Genomic DNA, 26,078 nt, shown 5'->3' on the forward strand with positions numbered 1-26,078 from the left:
GCTCTCAGGCACTAGAGTCAAACCACTTAAAATCCCAACTCTAATTCTCCCTGAATATGAATAATATTACATTTATCAGTATGCAATTTGATAAATTATTTAACCTCTCTATCAAGTTCTTCATCTTCAAGATGGGCACTCAAATAGTACCGTTTAAAGGAGCTGTTCCAAGAATTAAATGAGATAATCTTTGAAAAGCATATAAGTAACCTCTCATATGTCTGCCATTATTACATACTTACTCTATCTTACTTAAGACAAACTGATTTTAAAATAGAAGTTTGTGCTTGATTTTTTTAGATCTATAGTGCACTACCACTATTTGGAAAAGATCCTGGTGCTGGGAAAGATTGAAAGCAAAAGGAGAAGTGGGTGGCAGAGGATGAGATGGTTAGACAGCATCAACAACTCAATGGATATGAATTTGAGTAAACTCTGTGAGACAGTGGAGGACAGAGAAGCCTGGTATGCTTCTGTCCATGTGATCTCAAAGGAGTCTAACACAACTTAGCAACTGAACAATAATCACTACTTGTAGCAGATAGTTTCCAAAGATGGACACATTAATTTTTTTCTCTCCCTAAGTATGTAGGTTGCTTAATCCTTCAAAATATAAAATCCATACATTTTCCCTTAAATCTGAACAAGACCTGTGGTTGCCCTGGTTACCAGAACATGGCAGAGCTAACATTTTACCAGTTCTGTGCCTGGCCTTTAAGAGGTCTACATATGTATGTGGGGTCACATGGAGGAGAACCAACAAACCAAAACTGTGAATATAGCCTTCCTGGAATCTCCAGACCATCTTAATGAGGAAGTCAAGTGAATGACCCCTGCCAGTGCCATGTAGAGCAGACCCACTTGGCTGAAACCAATAAACCCACAGAATAGTGAGAAACGATGAACTATTGATGTTTTTCTCCAATGAACTGTTGATGTTTTTCTCCAAATTTACTTATGTACTCTAAGTTTGTGGGTATCCTGTTACATACCAAAAACTTAAACCTTTTCTTAAGTTTATCACCTTTAAAATACCTCCTATTATTGCTTCAGCTTGGCTATTTCTAAGGCTATCTTAGGCTCATATGCAAGCAAAGAGACTCTTCCAAATTCTTCATACATTTTATCAAGACTAAATCACCATGCAAGCTTTATAATAGGCAACACAACTGATCCAGTGAGTCCCTTTCATATTTCTTTTATCATATAGTTAGTTGAGTTTTGCAAACTTCTTTGTGTGTTGATGGAAACTTATTTAATAAGTGACCTAAAAGCTCAGAACACAGAGAGGGTGGATGGGCTCATTAGAGCTTCTGCACCTTAAATTATTTCTGCCCTTGCCTTGATGATCCATGGAGGTGAATACTTCTGTTTATTTTTACTGACTTAGTGTCAGGCAAGTCATTCTTGTTTTCATGTGATTATTTATAGCCTTCATTTTCTTTAAACCTTAGTAAAATAACATATTTCAGTATATCAGAATAAATAAAAATAATTTACATTAATAAATTTAAATCATCATTTACATTACTAAGAAATTTAAATCATTTTACTGACCCTTTAGATCCATCTTTCAAAATAACTTGAGCTGTTCAAATTCCTAACAATTTTCAATTAAATTAACATGCTTATAGTATAACTAATAGTATAAGTATGCTAATGAGAAGAATTTTCATGGAGTTTCCACTTAATTACTCCATAGCATCTTCAGGGATTTTATTTAGTCATGGTGGAAATTTGATTTTGTTAAAAGACAGTGATTTTGATGCAAACCAGTTCATTATTCTATTGAATATGATGTATCTACCCTAATATCCACATGTGTGCAACTCTAAATATTCCCAATTCATAAGGAAACACATGCACTTTTTGGTGCAACTTTAGCCTTTTCTTGACTGTACAGAGTTTAGTTATTTTCCGATAGAATGTGCCACCTAGGGTAACAACTCTTCAGGGTATAATTAAAACCCCCTTTCCTAAACAGAATGCATATACCTACACTATATTTCTTTTTATTTATTCCTGGCACATTTTTCAAAAATGCATGAATACATCTTCATAGTTTTGATGATTTTTCTTTTTTTTCTAAAGTAAGTATTTAATTACCAAATGGGTTAAATATAAAATTTCACTAAAATTTATTGCTCATTTTTACCAAACTACAATGGCAATGTGGAAGATAATATTGTTATTATTGTTATTTTACAAGGGAAGAAACAAAGGCTGAAAACATTAAGAAATGTCAAAGTTGATAAGTATTTAGGAGAGATTTGAACACAGGTTGTACTGACTCTAGAGTTTACGCTTGACCACTATACTTTTCTGGCTCCATTCTCATTGAGTAGATGAGTAATATCACACTTTCCATGGCTTATTGCATTAGGGTGAAAGTCTAATTTAAAAATATCTACCAGAATAGTAGTAACTGTCCAATTACAATTAATTGCCAACTGTAATGTTTCAGTATGTTCTCAGGTTCCACGGTATACGGTTTAGCAGTAAATGAGTTCCCTTTTTAAAATAACTTTTTTTTCCATAGATGAAATTTAGGAGCGCAGTCCTAAGATGGTAAAGGAATAGGACAGGGAGACCACTTTCTCCCCCACAAATTCATCAAAAGAACATTTGAATGCTGAGAAAAACCCACAAAACAACTTCTGAATGCTGGCAGAGGACATCAGGCACCCAGAAAGGCAGCCCACTGTCTCCGAAAGGAGGTAGGAAAAAATATAAAAGATAAAAAGAGAGACAAAAGAGGTAGGGATGGAGATCCATCCCAGGAAGGGAGTCTTTAAAAAGAGAGAAGTTTCCAAACACCAGGAAACACTCTCACCAGTAAATCTGTGGCGAGCCTTGGAACCTCAGAAGGCAACATAACCAGGAGGAAAAATAAATAAATAAATAAAACCCACAGATTACATGCCTAAAGGCAACTCCCAGTGGAGAAGCAGTGCAGACGCTTGCATCAGCCACTAGCAAGCTAGCAAGAGGGGACTGGACAGGGAAGACCGGGCCTTAATGCCCCAAGGGCAATCTGAGGGAACTAACTAGAGATAGCAACCCAGACTGTGGGATAGCTGTCCCGCGAAAAGCCCTAACCTAAGACGACCAATTCATGGGGTCGCAAAGAGTCGGACACGACTGAACTGAACTGAACTGAACTGAAGACACCACCAGGACAGCTCACAGAACAAAGGACTGAGCAGAGCTAGCCGGCTGCAGACCGCCCATCCCCCACTGGAGACAGGCACGCGAGGACAGCCAGAGCAGGAAGGGGGCAATCTCAGCCCCAGAGAGGCATCATCTACCAAACTGCAAGCAGACTTCATTGCTAACCAAGACTCCTTGGGATTCTGGATGGTCGATATCCGCCAGGAGGGTCACAGCCAGAGATCAGTTCCCCAGAAGAGACACAGCACAGCTGAGAAGTCATGCCAGTTGTACACCCAGAAAACCAAGCGGCAGGGACAGGGGAGGTGATAAGTCACAGTGACCAGTGACCGCACTCATCAAGCACCTGGTCACCTGAGCTGCTCGGACTGGGGAAGGGCACAAAACGCAGGCCCACTCAAGTCTACACCTTTGTGGAGTACCCGAGAACCTGAACCTGAGTGGCTTAGACCTGGGAAGTGCACTCAACCCAGGGCCCACATCAGACAGTTCCCGGCAGACCAACCTAGAGCCTGAGCAGTGTAGACTGGGAAAATACACGCACCGTGAGCCGGGGCAAACCCATTGTGGCCAAGACACTGGGAGCACTCCCTACAGATGCCACTGATATTTGTTTGCAGTGTTCCTTCCTCCGCACAGCACGATCGAAAAGGCAAGCCTAAAAAGGTGACCACCACCGCCCCCTTATGTCAGGGTAGAAATTAGACACTGAAGAGGCCAGCAAACATAAGAAGCTAAAATAAACAGAGGGAACCACTTTGGAAGTGACAGGTGCAATAGATTAAAACCCTGCAGTTAGCACCAAGTACATAAGAAGGGGCCTATAGATCTTGAGAAGTGTAAGCCGGATCAAGGAACTATCCAAAAATGAACTGACCCCGCACTATCCACAACAACACCAGAGACAGTTCTAGATATATTTTTACTATTATCATTTTTTAACTTAAAAATTTTTTTTAATTTTTAAGTCCTCTATTACTCCTTTAATTTTCATTTTTATAACCTACTATTAATATGCAAAAAAGGACCCAATTTTTAAAGCAAACTTCATATATATATATTTTATAATTTTTGCGACTTTGTTTTTTCCTTTAACATTGTATTTTTGAGAATCTGACCTCTACTCTAGATTTTTAATCTTTGCTTTTTGGTATCTGTTATCAATTTTGTGCCTTTAAGAATTCAATCTTCAGTACCCATTTTTACTTGGGAGTGAGATTACTGGCTGGATTGCTCTCTCCCCCTTTGTACTCTCCTTTTTCTCCATCAGGTAGCCTCTATCTTCTCCCTCCCCCTTCTCTTCTCTACCCAACTCTGTAAATCTCTTTGTGTGTTCTGGGTTGTGGAGAACACCTAGGGAACTGATTATTGGCTGGATCTGTCTCTCTCCTTTTGATTCCCCCCTTTTATCCTCCTGGCCACCTCTGTCTCCTTCCTCCCCCTTCTCTTCTCTGTGTAACTCCATGAACATCTCTGAGGGATCCAGACTGTGGAGAGAACATAGGGAAGTGATTACTGGCTAGCTTGCTCTTGCCCCTTTTGATTCCCCCTCTGCTTCTCCTGGTCACCTCTATCTCCCGTCTCCCTCTTCTCTTCCCCATGTAACTCTGTGTACCTCTCCAGGTGTCCCTCACTGTGGAGAAACTTTTCATCATTAACCTAGATGTTTTATCACCAGTGCTGTATAGATGGAGAAGTCTTGGGGCTACTGTAAGTTTGAGACTGAAAATCAGAAGCAGGAGGCTTAAGTCCAAATCCTGAGAACACCAAAGAACTCCTGACTCCAGGGAACATTCATCTATAGGAGATCATCAAACGCCTCCATGCCTACACTGAAACCAAGCACCACTCAAGGGCCAACAAGTTTCAGAGCAAGACATACCATGCAAATTCTCCAACAACACAGGAACATAGCCCTGAGCTTCAATATACAGGCTACCCAAAGTCACACAAAACCCACTAACATCTCAAAACTCATTACTGGACACTTCAGTGCACTCCAGAGAGAAGAAATCAAGCTCCACCCACCAGAACACAGACACAAGATTTCCTAACCGGGAAAATTTGACAAGCCACAGGTCCAACCCCACCCACAGCTAGGAGCCTCCAAAATAAAGAGGAACCACAAACTGCCAGAATACGGAAAGGCTATCCCAAACACAGCAATATAAACAAGACGAAAAGGCAAAGAAATACTCAGCAAGTAAAGGAACAGGATAAATGCCCACCAAACCAAAGAGGAAGAGATAGGGAAGCTACGTGATAAAGAATTCCAAATAATGATATTGAAAATGATCCAAAATTTTCAAAACAAAATGGAGTTACAAGTAAATAGCCTGGAGACAAGAATCGAGAAGATGCAAGAAATGTTTAACAAGGACCAAGAAGAAATAAAAGAGGCAACATATAATGAATAATGCAATAAATGAGATCAAAAACACTCTGGAGGGAACCAACAGTAGAATAACAGAGGCAGAAGATAGGATTAGTGAGGGAGAAGATAGAATGGTAGAAATAAATGAAACAGAGAGGAAAAAAGAAAAAAGAATTAAAAGAAATGAGGACAACCTCAGAGACCTCTGGGACAATGTTAGATGCCCTAACATTTGAATCATAGGAGTCCCAGAAGAAGAAGACAAAAAGAAAGGCCATGAGAAAATACTTGAGGAGAAATAGTTGAAAACTTCCCTAAAATGAGGAAGGAAATAGTCCCCCAAGTCCAAGAAACCCAGAGAGTCCCAAATAGGATAAACCCAAGGTGAAACACCCCAAGACACATATTAATCAAATTAACAAAGATCAAACACAAAGAACAAATATTAAAAGCAGCAAGGGAAAAACAACAAATAACACACAAGGGGATTCCCATAAGGATAACAGCTGATCTTTCAATAGAAACTCTTCAGGCCAGAAGGAAATGGCAGGACATACTTAAAGTGATGAAAGAAAATAAACTACAGCCCAGATTACTGTACCCAACAAGGATATCATTCAAATATGAAGGAGAAATCAAAAGCTTTACAGACAAGCAAAAGCTGAGAGAATTCAGCACCCCAAAACCAGCTCTCCAACAAATGCTAAAGGATCCTCTCTAGACAGGAAACACAAAAAGGGTGTATAAACTCAAACCCAACACAACAAAGTAAATGGCAACAGGATCATACTTATCGACAATTACCTTAAATGTAAATGTGTAGAATGCCCCAACCAAAAGACAAAGACTGGCTGAATGGATACAAAAACAAGACTCCTATATATTTTGCCTACAAGAGACCCACCTTGAAACAAGAGGCACATACTTACTGAAAGTGAAGGACTAGAAAAAAATATTCCACACAAATAGATACCAAAAGAAAGCAGTAGTAGCAATACTCATATCAGATAAAAAGACTTTAAAACAAAGGCAGTGAAAAGAGACAAAGAAGGACACTACATAATGATCAAAGGATCAATCCAAGGAGAAGATATAACAATTATAAATATATATGCACCCAACATAGGAGCACCGCAATATGTAAGACAAATGCTAACAAGTATGAAAGGGGAAATTAATAATACCACAAGAATAGTGGGAGACTTTAATACCCCCACTCACACCTATGGATAGATCAACTAAACATAAAATTAACAAGGAAACACAAACTTTAAATGATACAAGAGACCAGTTAGACCTAATTGATATCTATAGGACATTTCACCCCCCAAAACAATGAATTTCACCTTTTTCTCAAGTGCACATGGAGCCTTCTCCAGGATAGGGCCATAAATCTAGCCTTGCTAAATTCAAAAATATTGAAATCATTCCAAGCATCTTTTCTGACCATAATGAAGAGTAAGATTAGATGTCAATTACAGGAGGAAAACTATTAAAAATTCCAGCATATGGAGGCTGAACAACATGCTGCTGAATAACCAACAAATCACAGAAGAAATCAAAAAAGAAATCAAAATATGCATAGAAAAGAATGAAAATGAAAACACAACAACCTAAAACCTATGGGACACTTTAAAAGCAGTGCTAAGGGGAAGGTTCACAGCAATACAGGCTTATCTCAAGAAACAAGAAAAAAGTCAAATAAATAACCTAACTCTACACGTAAAGCAACTAGAGAAGGAAGAAATAACCCCAGGGTTAGTAGAAGGAAAGAAATCTTAAAAATTAGGGCAGAAATAAATGCAAAAGAAACAAAAGAGACCATAGCAAAAATCAACAAAGCCAAAAGCTGGTTCCTTGAGAGGATAAATAAAATTGACAAAGCATTAGCCAGATTCATCAAGAAACAAAAGGAGAAAAATCAACAAAATTAGAAGTGAAAATGGAGAGATCACAACAGATAACACAGAAATACAAAGGATCATAAGAGACTGCTATCAGCAACTATATGCCAATAAAATGGACAACTTGGAAGAAATGGACAAACTCTTAGCAAGGTACAACTTTCCAAAACTGAACTGGGAAGAAATGGAAAATCTTAACAGACCCATCACAAGCACGGAAATGGAAACTGTAATCAGAAATCTTCCAGCAAACAAAAGCCCAGGACCAGACGGCTTCACAGCTGAATTCTCAACATAAGAAAAGCTATATATGACAAACCCACAGCAAATATTATCCTCAGTGATGAAAACTTGAAAGCATTTCCCCTAAAGTCAGGAACAAGACAAGGCTGCCCACTCTCACCACTACTATTCAACACAGTTTTGGAAGTTTTGGCTACAGCAATCAGAGTAGAAAAAGAAAAGGAATCCAGATTGGAAAAAAAGAAGTAACACTCTTACTATTTGCAGATGACATCATCCTATACATAGAAACCCTAAAGATTCCACCAGAAAATTACTAGAGCTAATTAATGAATATAGTAAAGTTGCAGGATATAAAATCAACACACAGAAATCCCTTGCATTCCTATACACTAACAATGAGAAAACAGAAGGAGAAATTAAGGAAACAATTGCATTCACCACTGCAAGGAAAAGAATAAAATACTTAGGAATATATCTATCTAAAGAAAAAAAAAAGACCTATATATAGAAAACTATAAAACACTGGTGAAAGAAATCAAAGAGGACACAAATAGATGGAGAAATATACTGTGTTCATGAATCAGAAGAATCAATACAGTGAAGATGAGTATACTCAAAGCAATCTATAGATTCAATGCAATCCCAATCAAGCTACCAACTGTATTTTTCATAGAACTGCTGCTGCTGCTGCTAAGTCGCTTTCCGTTGTGTCTGACTCTGGGCGACCCCATAGATGGCAGCCCACCAGGCTCCCTCATCCCTGGAATTCTCCAGGCAAGAACACTGGACTAGAACAAATAATTTCACCATTTGTATGGAAATACAAAAAACCTCGAATAGCCAAAGCAATCTTGAGAAAGAAGAATGGAACTGGAACAATCAACTTGCCTGACTTCAGGCTCTACTACAAAGCCACAGTCATCAAGACAGTGTCATACTGGCACAAAAACAGAAACATAGATCAATGGAACAAAATAGAAAGCCCAGAGATAAATCCACACACATATGGACACCTTATCTCTGACAAAGGAGGCAAGAATATACAATGGAGAAAAGACAATCTTTTTAACAACTTTGTAAAAAAAAAACTTTCTAACATCATACACAAAAATAAACTCAAAATGGATTAAGGATCTAAACATAAAGCCAGAAACTATAAAACTCCTAGAGAAAAACATAGGCAAACACTCTGCGACATAAATCACAGCAGGATCCTCTATGACCTACCTCCCAGAATATTGGAAATAAAAGCAAAAATAAACAAGTAGGGCCTAATTAAACTTAAAAGCTTTTTCACAATGAAGGAAACTATAAGCAAGGTGAAAAGACAGCCTTCGGAATGGGAGAAAATAATAGCAAACGAAGCAACTGACAAAGAATTAATCTCAAAAATATACAAGCAACTCCTGCAGCTCAATTCCAGAAAAAAAAACGACTCAATCAAAAAATGGGCCGAAGAACTAAACAGACATTTCTCCAAAGAAGACATACAGATGGCTAACAAACACATGAAAAGATGCTCAACATCACTTATTATCAGAGAAATGCAAATCAAAACCACAATGAGGTACCATTTCACGCCAGTCAGAATGGCTGCGATCCAAAAGTCTACAAGCAATAAATGCTGGAGAGGGTGTGGAGAAAAGGGAACCCTCTTACACTGTTGGTGGGAATGCAAATTAGTACAGCCACTATGGAGAACAGTGTGGAGATTCCTTAAAAAACTGGAAATAGAACTGCCATATGACCCAGCAATCCCACTGCTGGGCATACACACCCAAAGAAACCAGAATTGAAAGAGACACGTGTACCCCAATGTTCATCGCAGCACTGTTTATAATAGCCAGGACATGGAAACAACCTAGATGTCCATCAGCAGATGAATGGATAAGAAAGCTGTGGTACATATACACAATGGAGTATTACTCAGTCATTAAAAAGAATACATTTGAATCAGTTCTAATGAGGTGGGTGAAGCTGGAGCCTATTATACAGAGTGAAGTAAGCCAGAAAGAAAAACACCAATACAGTATACTAACACATATATATGGAATTTAGAAAGATGGTAATGATAACCCTGTATGCGAGACAGCAAAAGAAACACAGATGTATAGAACAGTCTTTTGGACTCTGTGGGAGAGGGTGAGGGTGGGATGGTTTGGGAGAATGGCATTGAAACATGTATATTATCATATGTGAAACAGATCACCAGTCCAGGTTCGATGCATGATACAGGGTGCTCAGGGCTGGTGCACTGGGATGACCCAGAAGGATGGAATGGGGAGGGAGGTGGGAGAGAGGGTGAGGATTGGGAACCACGTGTACACCCGTGGCAGATTCATGTCAATGTATGACAAACCAATACAATATTGTAAAGTAATTAGCCTCCAAAAATAAATAAATAAATAAATAATTTTTTTTTAAGAGACATTTAGGAACTATCATTCAGATTATCTGAAGGGATTTAATTAACATTATGGTTAATTAGAAAAGATATTTCTAATGTAAAAAGATACATTTTAGTAACTATAAATTATAAGAAAAATAGCTGCCAGTGAGTACACATGCTGGTGATTCCCTCCCCAAGCTCATTTCAATTCATGATTCATCCAGACACAGTCGTCCTCCCCAAAGTGATTTTGTACTTCCTAAAATATTTGGAAATGTCTGGGCACATTTTGCTTCTCATACTGGGAAAGTACTACTGGCATCTAGAGGGTAGAGGCCAAAGATGCTTCTATCATCCTACAGTGTACAACAAAGAATTACCTGCCCCATAATGTCCATAGGGCTGACATTGAGGAACCCTGAGCTAGTGTGTTGTTTGAGTGATTTTCTGCAGCAAATCTACAGAGAGGATTATGGTAGCTAATTAATATAAACTCATTGGTAACTGATTATTAGTGATAGAAGAAATCATTTTCCATATGAAATATAGACAGCCATAACTACTTTTCAAAATGCTAAGCACTTATAGTTTTATATTATATTGAAAAGTCACAATTTCCCTCCTTGTTGTCTACACAGAGGTTTCACAGCCTTATCAGGTCCAATTATGTCTGCCAAGCTCCTCTGTCCATGGAATTCTCCAGGCAAGAACACTAGAGTGGGTAGCCATTCCCTTCTCCAGGCCGATCTTCCTCATCCAGCGATCAAACCTGAGTCTCCTGCATTGCAGGCAGATTGTTTACCATCTGAGCTACCAGGGAAGCCCAGAGTTTTATATTCCACTGAAGAGTCAAAATTTCCCAACATGTTGTCTAGATACAGGTTTCACAAGCTCATCTACACAATTTTCTTATACTTATTTACCCCACAGATTTTCACAAAGCTTTCATTCAATTGATTATATCAGTAAACAAGTCAAAAAACTGTGAATATAGAAAATGGAAGAACAATTTGTGTAGACAACTGCATAAAGAAAAACTTTTTGGATCTAGAAAGGTACTATGGAATAGAGCGACACAAACCTCTGTCTATGAATTGAAAACAAAGACATTAAATTCTAAGATATCTTCTCCCCCTCCACAAAGTTCTTCTTTATACAGTCTTCTACACAAACTGTTCTACCATTTTTCTATATTCACAGTAGTTTCTACCTTCAGTCAGTTCAGTCACTCAGTTGTGCCCAACTCTTTGCAACCCCATGAACTGCAGGATACCAGGCCTCTCTGTCCATCACCAACTCCTAGAGTTTACTCAAACTCATGCCCATTGAGTTAGTGAAATGCCATCCAACCATCTCATCCTCTGTTGTCCCCTTCTCCTCCTGCCTTCAATCTTCCCCAGCATCAGGGTCTTTACCAATGAGTTAGTTCTTCACATCAGGTGGCCAAAGTATTGGAGTTTCTACCTTAACTAAACACAAACTCTATAAAGCTCAGTACTCTAGGTGTCACCTGAAGTTCATTACCCTCATGCCTCAGAAGTATAATATACCAACCTGTGCCATGACTTTACAAAGCCACTTGGGTTCTACAAAATATAAGTCACTTAACTGCAGCGCTGGGTCTTGAAAATGAAGAAGGACCCCTGTAGGAAAAATCAAAAGTGAAACATGGGATTTAGAATATGAAAATATCAAGGGGCTTCAGAGAGAATCTAGCCCAGTCTCCTCATTTTACAGATTAGAAAACTTCAGCATTGTTGGGGTCAGAGCTGAGACCAGAACCAGGGCATCCTAGCTTTCATCTCAGTCAACCATTGATTCTCCAAGTGCCAAGTTAAACCATCACAATAATAATTCTCCTGCGAGTGTACAAATAACTTCCACATACACTAAATTCACCTGATACTATGAAGGATATAGCTTGAACTTAAGATTTTCAGAGCTCCTAAACACTACAGTCAAGCTCTAGAATCCACATGTTTTAACTCTGGCTGAGAGACTTTTTCCACTACTGTCAGATAATTTCTAAATTCTTCTCTTATGACATAATATATGATTCAACATCAGTACACATGATGATCTTTCAAAAAGAAAAAAAAATCAGCTACCTAGTAAAGAATTTTGTCAATATTCTTTTAAATGTAAATCGTATACAAGGTTCAGATACATTTTCACCAACTCTACTGCAGAACTTTGAAAAAATATGTAATAAACAAACCTGATTCATTTAGAAAGTGAACTGCATGAGGAAGCTCATTTTCATCTAACTGCAGCTGATGTTCTCTCACAAGTTGTAATAATCGTTTCCGGTCAATTACAGGAAATTCAATTGGCACATTTTTACGCTCTGATAAAATGATTTTCTCAAGTTCTACATAGCAGTCTGGAATCAGCTGCCCAACAACAGGCTGATCTCGGATCTATGAAATTACAGATGACAAGCTGTAAAAATCCATTTTATACATCTATGCGTCAGGTGGTTGGTAAATTCTGTGCTAATCATTCAGAAATGATTATTTTTAATAAAATCAAGATGCAATATAAAACTAATTAAATCATGAGAAATAAATAAGATTACCTTAAAATAAGAAAAAACAATGAACACAGAAGCCAATTTGGAAAGAACTATCAAATAACATTGTATGGAAATAATTATCAACATATTCAGAAAATCCATGGCGAAATCCAGGACAAATCATTAACCTTAAATAAAGGACCTACTATTTTCTAAGACATTAAATCTACAGGTAATAGATATGCTAACATAAAAGTCAGGATTGTAAGAGCTTTTGGACTTTATTTTTTAGATGAAAATATCCACATCCCAAAGTAAAACTACATTTTGTTCTTGCTATTTGCAAAATGTAATATTAGTGGGATGTACATATCAACAGTGAATTCTGGAGACAAACATGAAATTTCCTCATTAAGCTATGCTTTTTCATGGAGACTTGAACTTGGAAAAATAAAAAATCATCTACACCCCAATGATTCTATACGAGAGGATGATTTGGGGTCTCTTACACTTACAATCTAATTAAAATCAAAATTTTAATGGTATGATTTTATATGAGAGTTTCTGTAATAAAAATATTTCCAAACATTTTTTCTTCTTAAAAATCTAATTTTAAATAGAAATACAACTTTAATAATAGTAAATGCCTTTGCAAACCACCAGGTGGCAAACTCTCCTCATTTCTCAACCCATGAATATATTCTTGACAATAAAGAATAAAATTTCTACTTGAATTCTTCAACTTATTACAAATAGAAATTGGGTTTATTATACCTGCACACACACACACACAAACTTTATACTTGTTCTTTTTCTACTCTTAACTTGATCCTTCAGGAACCTAATTTATAGCAGCCGTAACCATTACTTACATATTTACTTCCAAACAGTCAAGATTGTTTTGAGATACCCCTTGAACCAGAAAATTAAATATAATTTCACTAGCCTCCACTTTTCATATTCCCTCTCTTCATCATTTATAAATTAAGATAAAACAGAACTTCAGATTGAAGTTTGCGTTTAACCCAAGAAGGGAAACCTACATATAAAAGTAAACGAGTTCACACAGTAGTTAAGTAACAAAGGGATGGACTTTACAGGGCTGGGCTACAGGGTGAGCAAAGGATCCCACTCTGCTAAGGGGCTGGACAAGCCTGAGAGGGACATTGTTGGCACTGATTTCTATTTTGTCCTACTTTCTTTAACCTTTATCATCGGGTCACCGACAGTCAAAAACAGAAAGCTTTTATTCTAAACTCTGCATGGACACATGTTAATAAGAGTGAGACACACAAAGATTAGAAAAGATCAAGATAAAAGGAAAAGATGAAAAACAAATGAAAGACCAAACAAAAAAGATTTCTAATAGATTAAAAGCTGCTGACTGAATACAGGTTGAGGCACCTCAGGAAGGAAAGAATATTCAAGTTCTGGCAGGCTTATTGTTTTGGGGTCATCTGAATCACTATTCTGCAAAGCAGCCAATTGAATTTTCAAATCAATATAACAGAATGATGCATCCATTTGCAATATATACCTTCCTTCAAATAATAATGCCATTTCTCAAAGCATTTGTTTTTAACCTCCTCATCTGGTATTGTCTTCAGAGTTCATGTACAAGTGCAGAAAGCAGACTGGTCTTATCACCAGTAAACTGGTCTAACTTGCTGTTAGCCTAAAGTAGTACCAGTCCAGCTTGATGAATCAACTACTCTTTTCATAGACTTCCTCAACTAAATTCAGATTTTCACAAAACAAACTCATACTTTAAGAATTCTTTTTTTAAAATATGATAAATGGTCTGATATCAATGATAAGAGAGAAGCTATTAAAATATTATAAGTAACAGCAAAGTTCTGTAAGTACAGATATAGTCTCAAAAGGAAATTTCTCTGGGTAAAGAGGATATTTAATTGAATATATTAATTTGGTGCATTTGTTTCTTAAAAGTTATATCACTCTTTAATCATATGTCTCACAAAAGAGTAGCAAAAACTAGAGATAAATGATACTTTATTCTTCTAACATAAAACTCCATTGACCCACATTTGTAAAAGCTTTTATTGATTGTGATAAATGTGTGGAAAGATATAAATGTGCAAATTCTCTCTCTGAGCACCACAAAGACTGGCACACTTATAAATGTCTCATTAAGTTTTAGACAGAGCATAATCTGTGGAAATGGAACAGAACTAAGCTAACTGGACAACGTGTTATAACCAAGGTGACCGTGTAATTTATCATCCAAACTGGAATGCTTCTGAGAATGTAGTGAGACACAATTAATAACTACACTGGGACTGTCCAGGCAAAACAAGACCCTTGTTAGAAGTCACAGCTTTGATCATTAGTACTAATGAGCTAAACCAATAGAGACTAACGGTGAAATCCACTATTGTGTTTGTCATATGGAACTATTCAAAGTGTTTTTCAGTACAGTTTACCCCTTGCTATCTGTAGAGCCCAGGTAAAATTTCTTTCTCTTTTGTATTAAAAACAAGCATTTGTTAACCAATTTATTTGTGTTTTATGAACTCTATGAACTATATTTGTCTTACCAGAAAGAAAAACTTTGTAAATCAAAAACATAACTCTTAAAGTTTGTATGAACTAGAATAATGCTTACACATTGTTGAAAACCAAATTAGTGACCGTTGTGACCAGATGAAAGAGCCTTCTCTCAATATTGAAGAAAAAAAAATATTTGAAAGAGGAAATCACAGTGACAAAGACATGAAGGAACAACAAAGACCAAGATGAGCATAAAACAGAAACTCAAAAAGGAGCAGATGGAGAAAAAACAGTCAAAGAAAAATACAAGAAAGATAACTCCAAGACCCCAACATCCATCTTTATCCTTTTGATTGAATCACTACTATAGGATGTTGGGAGAGAAAGGGCATCAAAAACATGTCCCCAGATTCTCTCAGGAACATTCTCTCAGCCTCTCAGATATCCTTTTAGTTTCTCTCAGGATCCTCAATTATTTCTAATTTCCAATTCTGTGAGTTCAAAATTAAGTCTAACATAAATAATTTTAAAATTAAAAGTACTTGAATAATGCTAACAGCTAAGAAAACCCCATACTTTTAAGATAGTTATTCTTTTCTCAAGACTGCTGACATTTCTTAGCAGTTGCAGAATGTAAGAGTTAATAAATTATATTTATCTACCACCTAGGGTAGGCAATGAACCATGTTACCTTGAAATTAAGGCTCTCATTGATTATGGTTTTCCGAAGTTTTGCCAAAGCATCAGATTCCTCAGTGGCATTCACAAAGTGGTAATCTCGTATTGCAGGAAATCCTCGTTTGTTCAAGAGTTCCTTGGTAATTTTACTGATACAGGCTTTGCGCTGCTTCTCATCAGTAACATCTAAATGTGTACCAACAAGAATCACAGGAGAAGAAGAGGCACGGGCCTATGGGGGAAGATACAAAACACTCTTGTGTTTGTTTTAAAAATCAAGACTGCTTATATTTCCACTGATATTCACTTTCTATGAAATTCACTAGAATCGAAATGAGAATTCAAAAGATTTCAAGAAGAAAATGACAACTGTCTTCCCTTCCTTAAACCTAAGGGAACAAATTAAACTTAAGAAATTTTTAAAAGTCATTTTTATGCTCCTTCTTAATCTAGTTATTGTCACTTTTCAGGCGGTCCATGTGACAGTAATAACACATTTCTTTCCTCTGTGCCTAAAATGGGTTATTCTTTAAGTGTGCTTTGGGCTTCTAGATAAAATAATATTTAATAACACCCAAATAATATCAGAGTAATACAATTTGTTTTATATTTTCTCTTCCTTATCTGTGAATTAAAGCTCATTAATTCATATTATAGTAATTCAGCGTGGCTTCTACAAAGAAAAAACAAGTCACTAAAGTAATAAAGCATTTGGACAGTAATTTGAAGTAGAGGATTTATTTGGCAAAAACAGAACTATGTTCAGCAATGTGGAACTGAACATTATCTTTCATACAAAGTTAAAAGCACATTGTATTTCCGTCCTGACCACTTGCCCAGTCCCCATCTCTTTGAGAGAGAAAAACTCCATCTAAATTATTTCATCTGATTGATGACTGTCATTTATAACTTTATTGCTACTTCTGTCTTGGGTATTCCTTTGGAAAAGGTGTATGGATTCATTACATATTCTAATGTATTGTCTATAGATTATAAGATAAAGTCAAGCGTGTATCCGCTGATACTTTTTAAGTTGGCCTATCTTTATACTTAGAAATGTCTCTTAATAGTAGGCTTCCCTGGTGGCTCAGATTTGCCTCACAGAAGAGCCTACTAGAGCATTATTCAATGACCATTCATTTTTACTTTAGTCTCAATTATAAAAAGGCACAGATTTTTAAAACCATATATACATGAAGGAATATCTAAAACTGTAAGTCCCACAGGGCTTTACACTAAATTGCCTCTGAGGACACAGTTGGTAATGCATAGATTGCTTCTTTTTCTTACTACAGTTTATTTTAAATTAAGGAAATCCATATTATACATAAGTAATAATACCAGGGAGCTCCCTGATAGCCTCGTGGTTAGGATTTGGGGCTTTCACTGCCATGGTCCAAGTACAATCCCTGGTCAGAGAACTGAGATCTTGCAAGCCACACAGTGCAGCCGATAAATAAATAAAATAAAATAAAAAAGAATATAAAAAATAGTCTAACATATATTCTCATTTTTAACAGATTAAAAAGGCTTCAAGTTTCTATACCTTTCATTAACACAGAACATACTATTTTCATGTCACAACTTAATTACTCCTAAAAATTTCCTAACTCAAGTTTAAGTGCTTCTAACTTTCTTGCAAAAAAGTATTTAAAAAATACTTTTGCAAAAAAGCATTTGAAAAGTATTTGATGGTACTATTTGCCCCAAATAAATCACCTTATATACAATAAGAAAACTCATGAAATATTTTCTATTTTTAAATTATTAGATCATATCACCTTTATATTGAAAAGCCAAGGCTTCATGGCATCAACTTCTGCTTGCCCTTTGCTGAGGTCATAGACCGCAAGATACAAGGCTCGTTGGGTCATAAAGTGGGGATGAGTGCTGTAGAATTCCTCACGACCTAAATAAAGATTGGAGAACTTTTCAGTCTTCCAGAGAATAGACAAGAATTCTCTTCTTCAAAAATAAAGTTAGGTGGCACTACCCACTATTTATCATACAAAAAAAAAAAAAAGAGAGAGAGAGAGAAACAATCGAAAGATAATAGCTACAAGATTACACTGGGTTTTTACTAGGGATTGACAACTTCTTGCTTATGTGTCAGCTATGTGGCTTCAGCTGACACGTGCTGGTTCCTAACATTTCCTTCCATTGCTTCTTCATTCTGGGGGCAAGGGAAGAATTAGGAGAAATAAATGACTGGAATAATTCCATATGATCCATCAGGTCTCTGTAGTATTGGAACAGAAAATCCAGTTTTTAAATCCCTGTTTTTAAAAAGATATCTGAGTAAAAAATTTTAGCAAAATAAATACCTGCAAAATCCCATACATTCAGAATGAGGTCTTTCTTCCCTTTGCCTCTTATTTGGATGGGCCAGTCCTTCACATCAATGCCAACTGTGGCACCTTGCATCCCAAGATCTGATTTCTTGATTTTCATTAATTGCTGCAATAAGGTGGTCTTGCCACTCCCAGTATTTCCCACAATCATAAGTTTCATTCGGTTATAGGGCACAGCCTTTTTCAACCGCTGCTGAAGAAACCTGGTATTTGAAAAACAAAAGTAAAATAATAAACTGCTTAACAGTGTACTTAGGCTATAGGTGAATTCTTATGCACTGAATTATTTTAAATATCAAACTGTCATAATGTACAGTATGCAAAAGAGCACATAACTCATACTAACTTAATAATGCATGTGTCTTTCAATGCATTGTTAATACATCTACTTTGTTAGTGATGTTGGTTGGTCTAGCTGATAATGATTAGAAGCCTCATCAAATATAATGACATGAGAAAGAATCAAAGTATCAAAATATTTGTAATACTCATTAAAATTTTATATAAGACACATACAAAATTTCTTTAAATATCACAAATAAAATTCTAAAAATTATAAAGCATAAAATTTTACAAAGCCCATAGGATAAAGAATCAAGGTAGATCTATGTTCAGTTTTTTAAAGAACCTCCATAATGTTCTCCACAGTGGTTATACCAATTTGCATTCCCACTAACAGTGTAAGAGGGTTCCCTTTTATCCACACCCTCTCCAGCATTTATTGCTTATAGATTTTTTGATGATGGCCATTCTGGCTGATGCGAGGTAATACCTCATTGTAGTTTTGATTTGCATTCTCTAAGAATTAGTGATACTGACCATCTTTTCATATGCCTTGTGGCCATCTGTATGTCTTCTTTGTAGAGATGTCTATTTAGGTCTTTCACCCGTTTTTTATTGGATTGTTTGATTTTTTGATATTGAGCTCCATAGGCTGTTTGCATATTTTAAAGGTTAACCCTTTGTCTGTTGCTTTATTTGCAAATATTTTCTCCCATCCTGAGGGTTGTCTTCTCATCTTGTTTATGGTTTCCTTTGCTGTGCAAAAGTTTTTATGCTTAATTAGGTGCCAATCATTTGTTTTTATTGTCATTATTTTATGGGATAAGTCAAAAAAAGATCTTGCTGTGATTTATGTCAAAGAGTATTTTTCCTATGTTTTCCTCTATGAGTTTTACAGTTTCCAGTCTTTAATCCATTTTGAGTTTTTTTTTTATATGATATGAGGTAGAATTCTAATTTCATTCTTTTACATGTAACTGTCCAGATTCCCCAGCACCACTTACTGAAGAGGCTGCCTTTTCTCTTGCCTCTTGACTTGTACTCTTGCTTCCTTTGTTATAGATTAGGTGACCATAAATATGTGGGTTTATCTCTGGGCTTTCCATCCTGTACTGCTGGTCTATATTTCTATTTTTTGTGCCAGTACTATACTATAGTGATTTGATTAATATAGCTTTGTAGTATAGTTTGAAGACAGGGAACCTGATTCCTGCTGCCCCATTTATCTTTTACAGGATGACTTTATTTTTTCAGGGTCTTTTGTGTTTCCATACAAACTATAAAATTTTTGTTCTAATTCTGTGAGGAATGCCATTGGTAATTTGATAGGGATTGCACTGAATCTGTAGATTGCTTTGTGTAGTACATTAATTTTCTATCAATTCTATCAATCCTTTCTCTATCAATTCTTCCAATAGAAGAACATGGTATATATTTTCCATCAGTTTGTATCCTCTTTGATTTCTTTCATCAGTGTTTTTTTAGTTTTCTGAGTATAGTTCTTTTGCTTCCTTAGGTAGATTTATTCCTAGGTAATTTATTCTTTTGTTGTGATGGTAAATGTGATTACTTTCTTAATTTTTCTTTTTACTCTTTTGTTGCTAGTGTATAGGAATGCAAGAGATTTCTGTGCATTAATTTTGTATCCTGAAACTTTACCAAGTTCATTGATAACGTCCCAGCAGTTTTCTGGTAGAATCTTTTGGATTCTCTGTATATAGTAGCATGTCATCTGCAAACAGTTTTACTTCTTCCTTTTCAATTTATATTCCTTTTATTTCTTTTTCTTCTCTAATTGCCATGGTGAGGGCTTACCAAACTATGTTGAATAAGTGGTGAGACTGGACATCCTTGTCTTGTTCCTGATGTTAGGGGAAATGCTTTCAATTTTTCATCACTGAGAATGATGCTTGCTGTGAGTCTGTCATATACGGCCTTTATTATGTTGAGTAAGTTCCCTCTAGGCCCATTTTCTGGAGAAGAAAATGGCAACCTACTCCAGTATTCCTGCCTAGAGAATCCCAGGGACAGAGGAGCCTGGTGGGCTGCCGTCTATGGGGTCGCACAGAGTCGGATGCAACTGAAGTGACTTAGCAGCAGCAGCAGCAGCAGCACAACCATTTCTGGAGAGTTTTTATCATAAACAGGTGCTGAAATTTGTCAAAAGCTTTTTCTGCATCTATTGAGATGATCATATGATTTTTATTCTTTAGTTTGTTAATATGGTATACCACATTGATTTATGTGCATATATTAAAGAATCTTTGCATCCCTGTGATAAATGCCACTTGATCATGGTATATGATCCTTTTAATTTGTTGCTGGATCCTGTTTGCTAGTATTTTGTTGAGGATTGTTGTGTCCATGTTCATCAGCGATATTGGTCTATGATTTTCCTTTTTTTTGTAGGTCTCCCCTGGTGGCTCCATCTGTAAAGAATCTGCCTGCAATACAAGAGACCCAGGTTTGATCCCTGACTCAGGGGAGAGTCCCTGGAGAAGGAATCTTTTTTTGCGATATCTTTGTCTGCTTTAAATATCAGGGTGATGGTGGTCTTGAAGAACGACTTTGGGAGTGCTTCTCCTTTTGCAATATTTTGGAAAAGTTTTAAAAGGATAAGAGTTAGCTCTTCATTAAGTGTGTGACAGGATTTGCCTGGGAAGTCATCTGGTGCTGGACTTTTGTGTGTTGGAAGATTTTTAATGACAGTTTTAATTTCATTACTTACGATTGGTCTTTTATATTTTCTAATTCTTCCTGGTTCAGCCTCGGACCAATCCCACTGCTGGGCATATACCCTGAGAAAATTATAACTCAAAAAGACACATGTACCCCAGTGTTCCTTGCAGCAGTATTTACAATAGCCAGGAGATAGAAGCAGCCGAGATGTCCATCGATAGATGACAGGTAAAGATATATGAGAATGAGATTGAGACAGTTGAACTGATGTGGATGAACCTAGAGCTTGTCATAAAAAGTGAAGTAAGTCAGAAAGAGAAAAACAAATATCATATATTAACGCATATATACAGAATCTAGAAAAACAGTACTGATGGACCTATTTGCAGGGCAAGAATAGAGACACAGACACAGAGAACAGACTTGTGGAAATAAGTGGGGAAGGAGAGGGAGGACGAATTGAGAGCAGTATTGACATATATATGCTACCATTTTTACAACAGTGAGAAGCTGCTATATAGCACAGGGACCTCAGAGCACAACTCCATGATGACCTAGATGGGTGGAATGGCAGGGGGAGGGTTCAGAGGGAGGGGATATATGTACACATAGAGCTGCTTCACAATGTTTTACAGTAGCAACTGACTCAACATTGTAAAGCAATTATATTCCAGCAAAAAATATCAAAAACATCAAGGTAGAGTATACAAGCATACTGTTATATTCATCCTTGATAGTGAGGTTCTATTTGGTACATGTATTCATATATGGTATACATAATGTATATATTCATATATATTGTACATGCACACATATAATGTACACAGAAAGGAAGAGCATATTGGTTAAACTACATTGATAACACATAAATGATTTTACTATCAGCAGATAATATGTTGTTATTCCTAACAATTTTAATGCAAAAGTCATTGAAACTTACTAGAAGTGCTACAAGTGGCTAACAATACCACCTTTAAATTAACAGAACATGTAAATGTTCTCAAAAATAAAATGGATACAGAAAAATACATTTAACTATGTTAAAATGTTGCCACAGTTCAAAATTAGAATAGTAAACTAAATCATAAGTGAATCTTAGGGAATATTAACTGATTCATTCTCACAATTAATAGGACTCTGAGGAGCATTCTTGATAATCTTCATCACCAATAAACAAGAAAATCAAAGTTCCAAATATCTATTTATTAAGACTTCACCATTCTTTGTCATTCTTCAAAGAAGCAAGTGAGAACTACAATTTTTAAATTATTCCAGGTCTATGTCCTCTCTAAAAATGTTTAAAAGGTTTAAAAATATTTAAGTTACATAGTAGCTTGATAGCATAATACTCTGAAAACTTCTTACAACTAAACATTTAGTAAGAATTGAACAAATTTTATATGAGCATCTTTTCCAGTTTCAGGAAGGAAAATCATGGGAAATAATTATGTAGGATGAGGAGTAGTGTTTTTTAGCATAGCTGCTGACAAACACTTTGATCATAAAATAGAAAATTAAATGTAAACTAAGAAAATTTAAGGAAGAGAATTAGGTAACTAGATAACTAGGTAATTAGGAACTACAAGTTCACTGATAATGCAACAATTATTAATTGTATGCCAGACTCTGTGTTTGGTGCCACGAATGAAACAGAGAGTAAACACAGCGGATATTATAGGCAAGTCAAGCATACATTGAGAGGTGATAACTGAGTTGAAACCTGTAAGATAAATATAGATAGGAGCAGTTTGTGGAAATAAAAACATGATTTTGTGAGTAGGTAACAAGACTAACATGCTCAAATGGTAACAAAGAATAGAATAAAGTTCATTATTAACGAAGTTCATAAAGTATAAAATCAAAAACAAGCATACTTGAAAGTTTTGATGGTTTCAAAAATGATCAGGTTGAGTAGGTTATCAGCTTCATAGGCAAAACAGAAGTAATTTTATATCCTTTAAGTAACTATAATGCTTTACGATATAATAGACATATGATAAATCCTTCCTACATGAAACCCAGATCGAGAAGCCATTATATTCTGCTCTATTTCTTCAGATTGATAACTGGTAATAAGAGAACAAAGATTAATAATTTCCTTTTAGAGTCCATTTCTACTGAAAAGCATAATAAGGAGAAGTAATTTTCTCAACCTTAACTTGGCCAGGAGGAAATAAAAAGCTCTGCAGTGGCACCAAATAAACCCATTCACTAAGTAAAAGACAAATGACATAGAGTACATCATGCTAGATGGTCCTATACATTCTTTTTTATGAACTGTAACTATATATCCACCAAAGTAACCAGAAAAGGACATCTGAAACAAATTCAGTTAAAAAAATAAAAATAAAATTATCTAACCTTATGATGTCTTTGGCTTTACATCCTACATGTTTAAAATCAAAATTAAGATGCAGTTCGTCCAAAGGAAGATCCCATATTTTGCTTAATTTCCCCATTTCATTGGGAAAGGATCTCAGGTCCAAGTTGTAACTAACATCAAGAGATGTTAGATTTTCAAGACAGCCAATCTCAGGAGGAATCTTAATGAAATAAAAAAGAGCAAACGCTGTCGGTGGGAAGTAAGAAAAGTGTGCTACCAAAAAAACAAGATGCTACTAGAAAACAAGAGAGGCTCAGAGAGTCTATGAGCAAACTGTACAGCCTTCCAACAGAGTTCTCAAACTTTCCAAAGGTTTGTCATAGTTTCCATCAAAAATGTTTGAAAACATAAATATAAAGGACTTACCCAAAACAATCTATGGCATTTGTTTATAATCTTTTAAAACCCATTCTCCCTTGGAAGCATATTTCATCACTTCACAACATTGAAATGAAGAATTTTTTTATATGTATCCAAATCCAATCGTTGGTGGCTTCAGGCTATTCCCTGTCACTATGTTCTTCAGCAAAACCAAAGATCTAATCATCACAAATTTACATATAACTTAATATTCTCAAAATACAACTAAATGTTTAAACCTTAGGTGGCATAATAATTGCAATATTCCAAATTTTTAAGTAATACTCATTATTTTTATAATAGGTAACAGTAATCTGATGCAAAAAAAGCTAGGTACCAAAACTATGCAGTTATTCTGGAACCTCATGGTTTCAGACACTTTACTCTCTTTGGCTTTTATAGACAATAGGCTTGAAGCTGGCAAAAAATATGTTTTCTGGGATGAATGGACAGTCAATTTCAGATTTATAATAAAGACTGGTCCATTTGGGTGAGGGGGTAGGGGAGTATGATGGAAGAATACAGAAATTTAAGAATGTGGAAAACAATGTCAGCTGAAGAACAAAGGCTATATATAGCCTGGTGAAACTTGAGAAATGCAGCATGTCTGAGAGTCTGTTAACAGATCAGAGATTTCATGGTAAATTGACACAATTAAAGCATTACATGTATTTGCAATTAAACATATATAAATATATATTCAAAATAAAAGAGAGTAAAAAAGGCAATCTTTAAGGAAATTAAGCATGTTAGTATACCCATTTACCTCAGGGTAGGATTAGATCTTACTCAAAAAGTAAGCAGTATCAAATAACAGATTTCAAAATGATCATCTATGATAACAGACATTACAAAAGCACATTTTTTCAATTGGCAATAATTTTAAACAAATATGATCTCTTTACCTCTTTCAGTTTATTATGAGAAAGATGTAGTTTCTCTATTCTAGACCATGCACATGCTTTTTCACTCAAGTCCAAGATACTGATCTGATTATGACTAAACAAGAGTTCCCTTAAGTTCAAAGATCTCCAGTGCACAGGACCTGGTAGATATCGAATATCATTGCTGCTCATATCTAAGGACCGCAGGCTGAAACAATACAATGTCGAGAATAAAAATCAAATGAGTATTTCCTAAATACATGAAATGACATCACAAACAACTTTCAGCAGAGTGAGAATAAGATATAATTTTAAAACTAATAGTATTTAAGTCAGTCCTAATGAGGGGGATGAAACTAGAGCCTATTATACAGAGAGAAGCAAGTCAGAAGAGAAACAACACTGTATATTAACGCATATATATGGAATTTAGAAAGACGGTAACAACAATCTTAAATACAAGGCAGCAAAAGAGACACAAATGTAAAGAACAAGCTTTTAACTCTCTGGGAGAAGGCAAGGGTGGTATGATTTGAGAAAACAGCACTGAAACATATGCATTACCATATGTAAAAAGATGACCAGCATGAAACAAGGCACTCAAAGCTGGTGCTCTGGGACAATCCAGAGGGATGGGGTGGGGAGGGAAGTGGGAGGGGGGTTCAGGATGGGGGACACATGGGCACCCGTGGCTGATTCATTTCGATGTATAGCTAAAACTATCACAATATTGTAAGTAATCATGCTTCAGTTAAAAGAAATTAATGAAAAGTAAATTTTTAAAAAACTTATATATGAGTATACAGGTGTGGTTTTTTTGTATCTGTAAAGGTATATGTGGTAGGAAAAAAAAGGCATGTCTTAATAGGAACATTTAAATAAGGCCCAATAAAAACTAAATTGAGGTCTAATTTCCCTACTTCAGAAATATAAAAATGTCAATCAGAATGAAAGATTGTATTTTACAAACATTTATGATGCATGAGAAATCATAATCAACAAATGCAAAAACAGTCATTAAAATTCCTGCCTTCTATACAAGATTCGCAAATATGTAGCTTCCATTTCTCTCTTCAATCTCATTAAAAATCTGGAGGGATTTTTCAGAAGTCAGGTCCTCAAGTTTATTACCAGCTTGTCTCAGTGTGAAATATAACACTGAGCATGATATCTTGTAAACAGAAGGCCCTCAATGAAAATTTGTTGCTTTCATGCAGGAATAGCTACCCAAAAAGAAAACGAAGCACTCAGTCATGTCCGACTTTTTGCGACCCCATGGACTGTAGCCTACCAGGCTCCTCCATCCATGGCATTTTCCAGGCAAGAGTACCAGAATGGGGTGCCATTTCCT

The 26,078-nt window shown here is 36.0% G+C and overlaps 1 protein-coding gene across 1 annotated transcript in view; it reads right to left on the reverse strand.

Moving 5' to 3' along the window:
* LRRK2 (leucine rich repeat kinase 2) overlaps positions 1–26,078 on the reverse strand; it is a 213,824-nt gene that overhangs the window by 86,323 nt on the left and 101,423 nt on the right. Inside the window, exons 27-33 of the mRNA XM_052640501.1 lie at positions 24,749–24,935; positions 23,462–23,643; positions 18,113–18,342; positions 17,570–17,697; positions 15,802–16,020; positions 12,303–12,504; positions 11,639–11,727 (exon numbers count right to left, since the gene is read on the reverse strand). Coding sequence (XP_052496461.1) covers positions 11,639–11,727; positions 12,303–12,504; positions 15,802–16,020; positions 17,570–17,697; positions 18,113–18,342; positions 23,462–23,643; positions 24,749–24,935 — 1,237 coding nt within the window. The remainder of the gene's footprint in view (positions 1–11,638; positions 11,728–12,302; positions 12,505–15,801; positions 16,021–17,569; positions 17,698–18,112; positions 18,343–23,461; positions 23,644–24,748; positions 24,936–26,078) is intronic.

This window comes from Budorcas taxicolor, chromosome 5 (assembly GCF_023091745.1).
Source record: "Budorcas taxicolor isolate Tak-1 chromosome 5, Takin1.1, whole genome shotgun sequence".
Classification (NCBI taxonomy): domain Eukaryota; kingdom Metazoa; phylum Chordata; class Mammalia; order Artiodactyla; family Bovidae; genus Budorcas; species Budorcas taxicolor.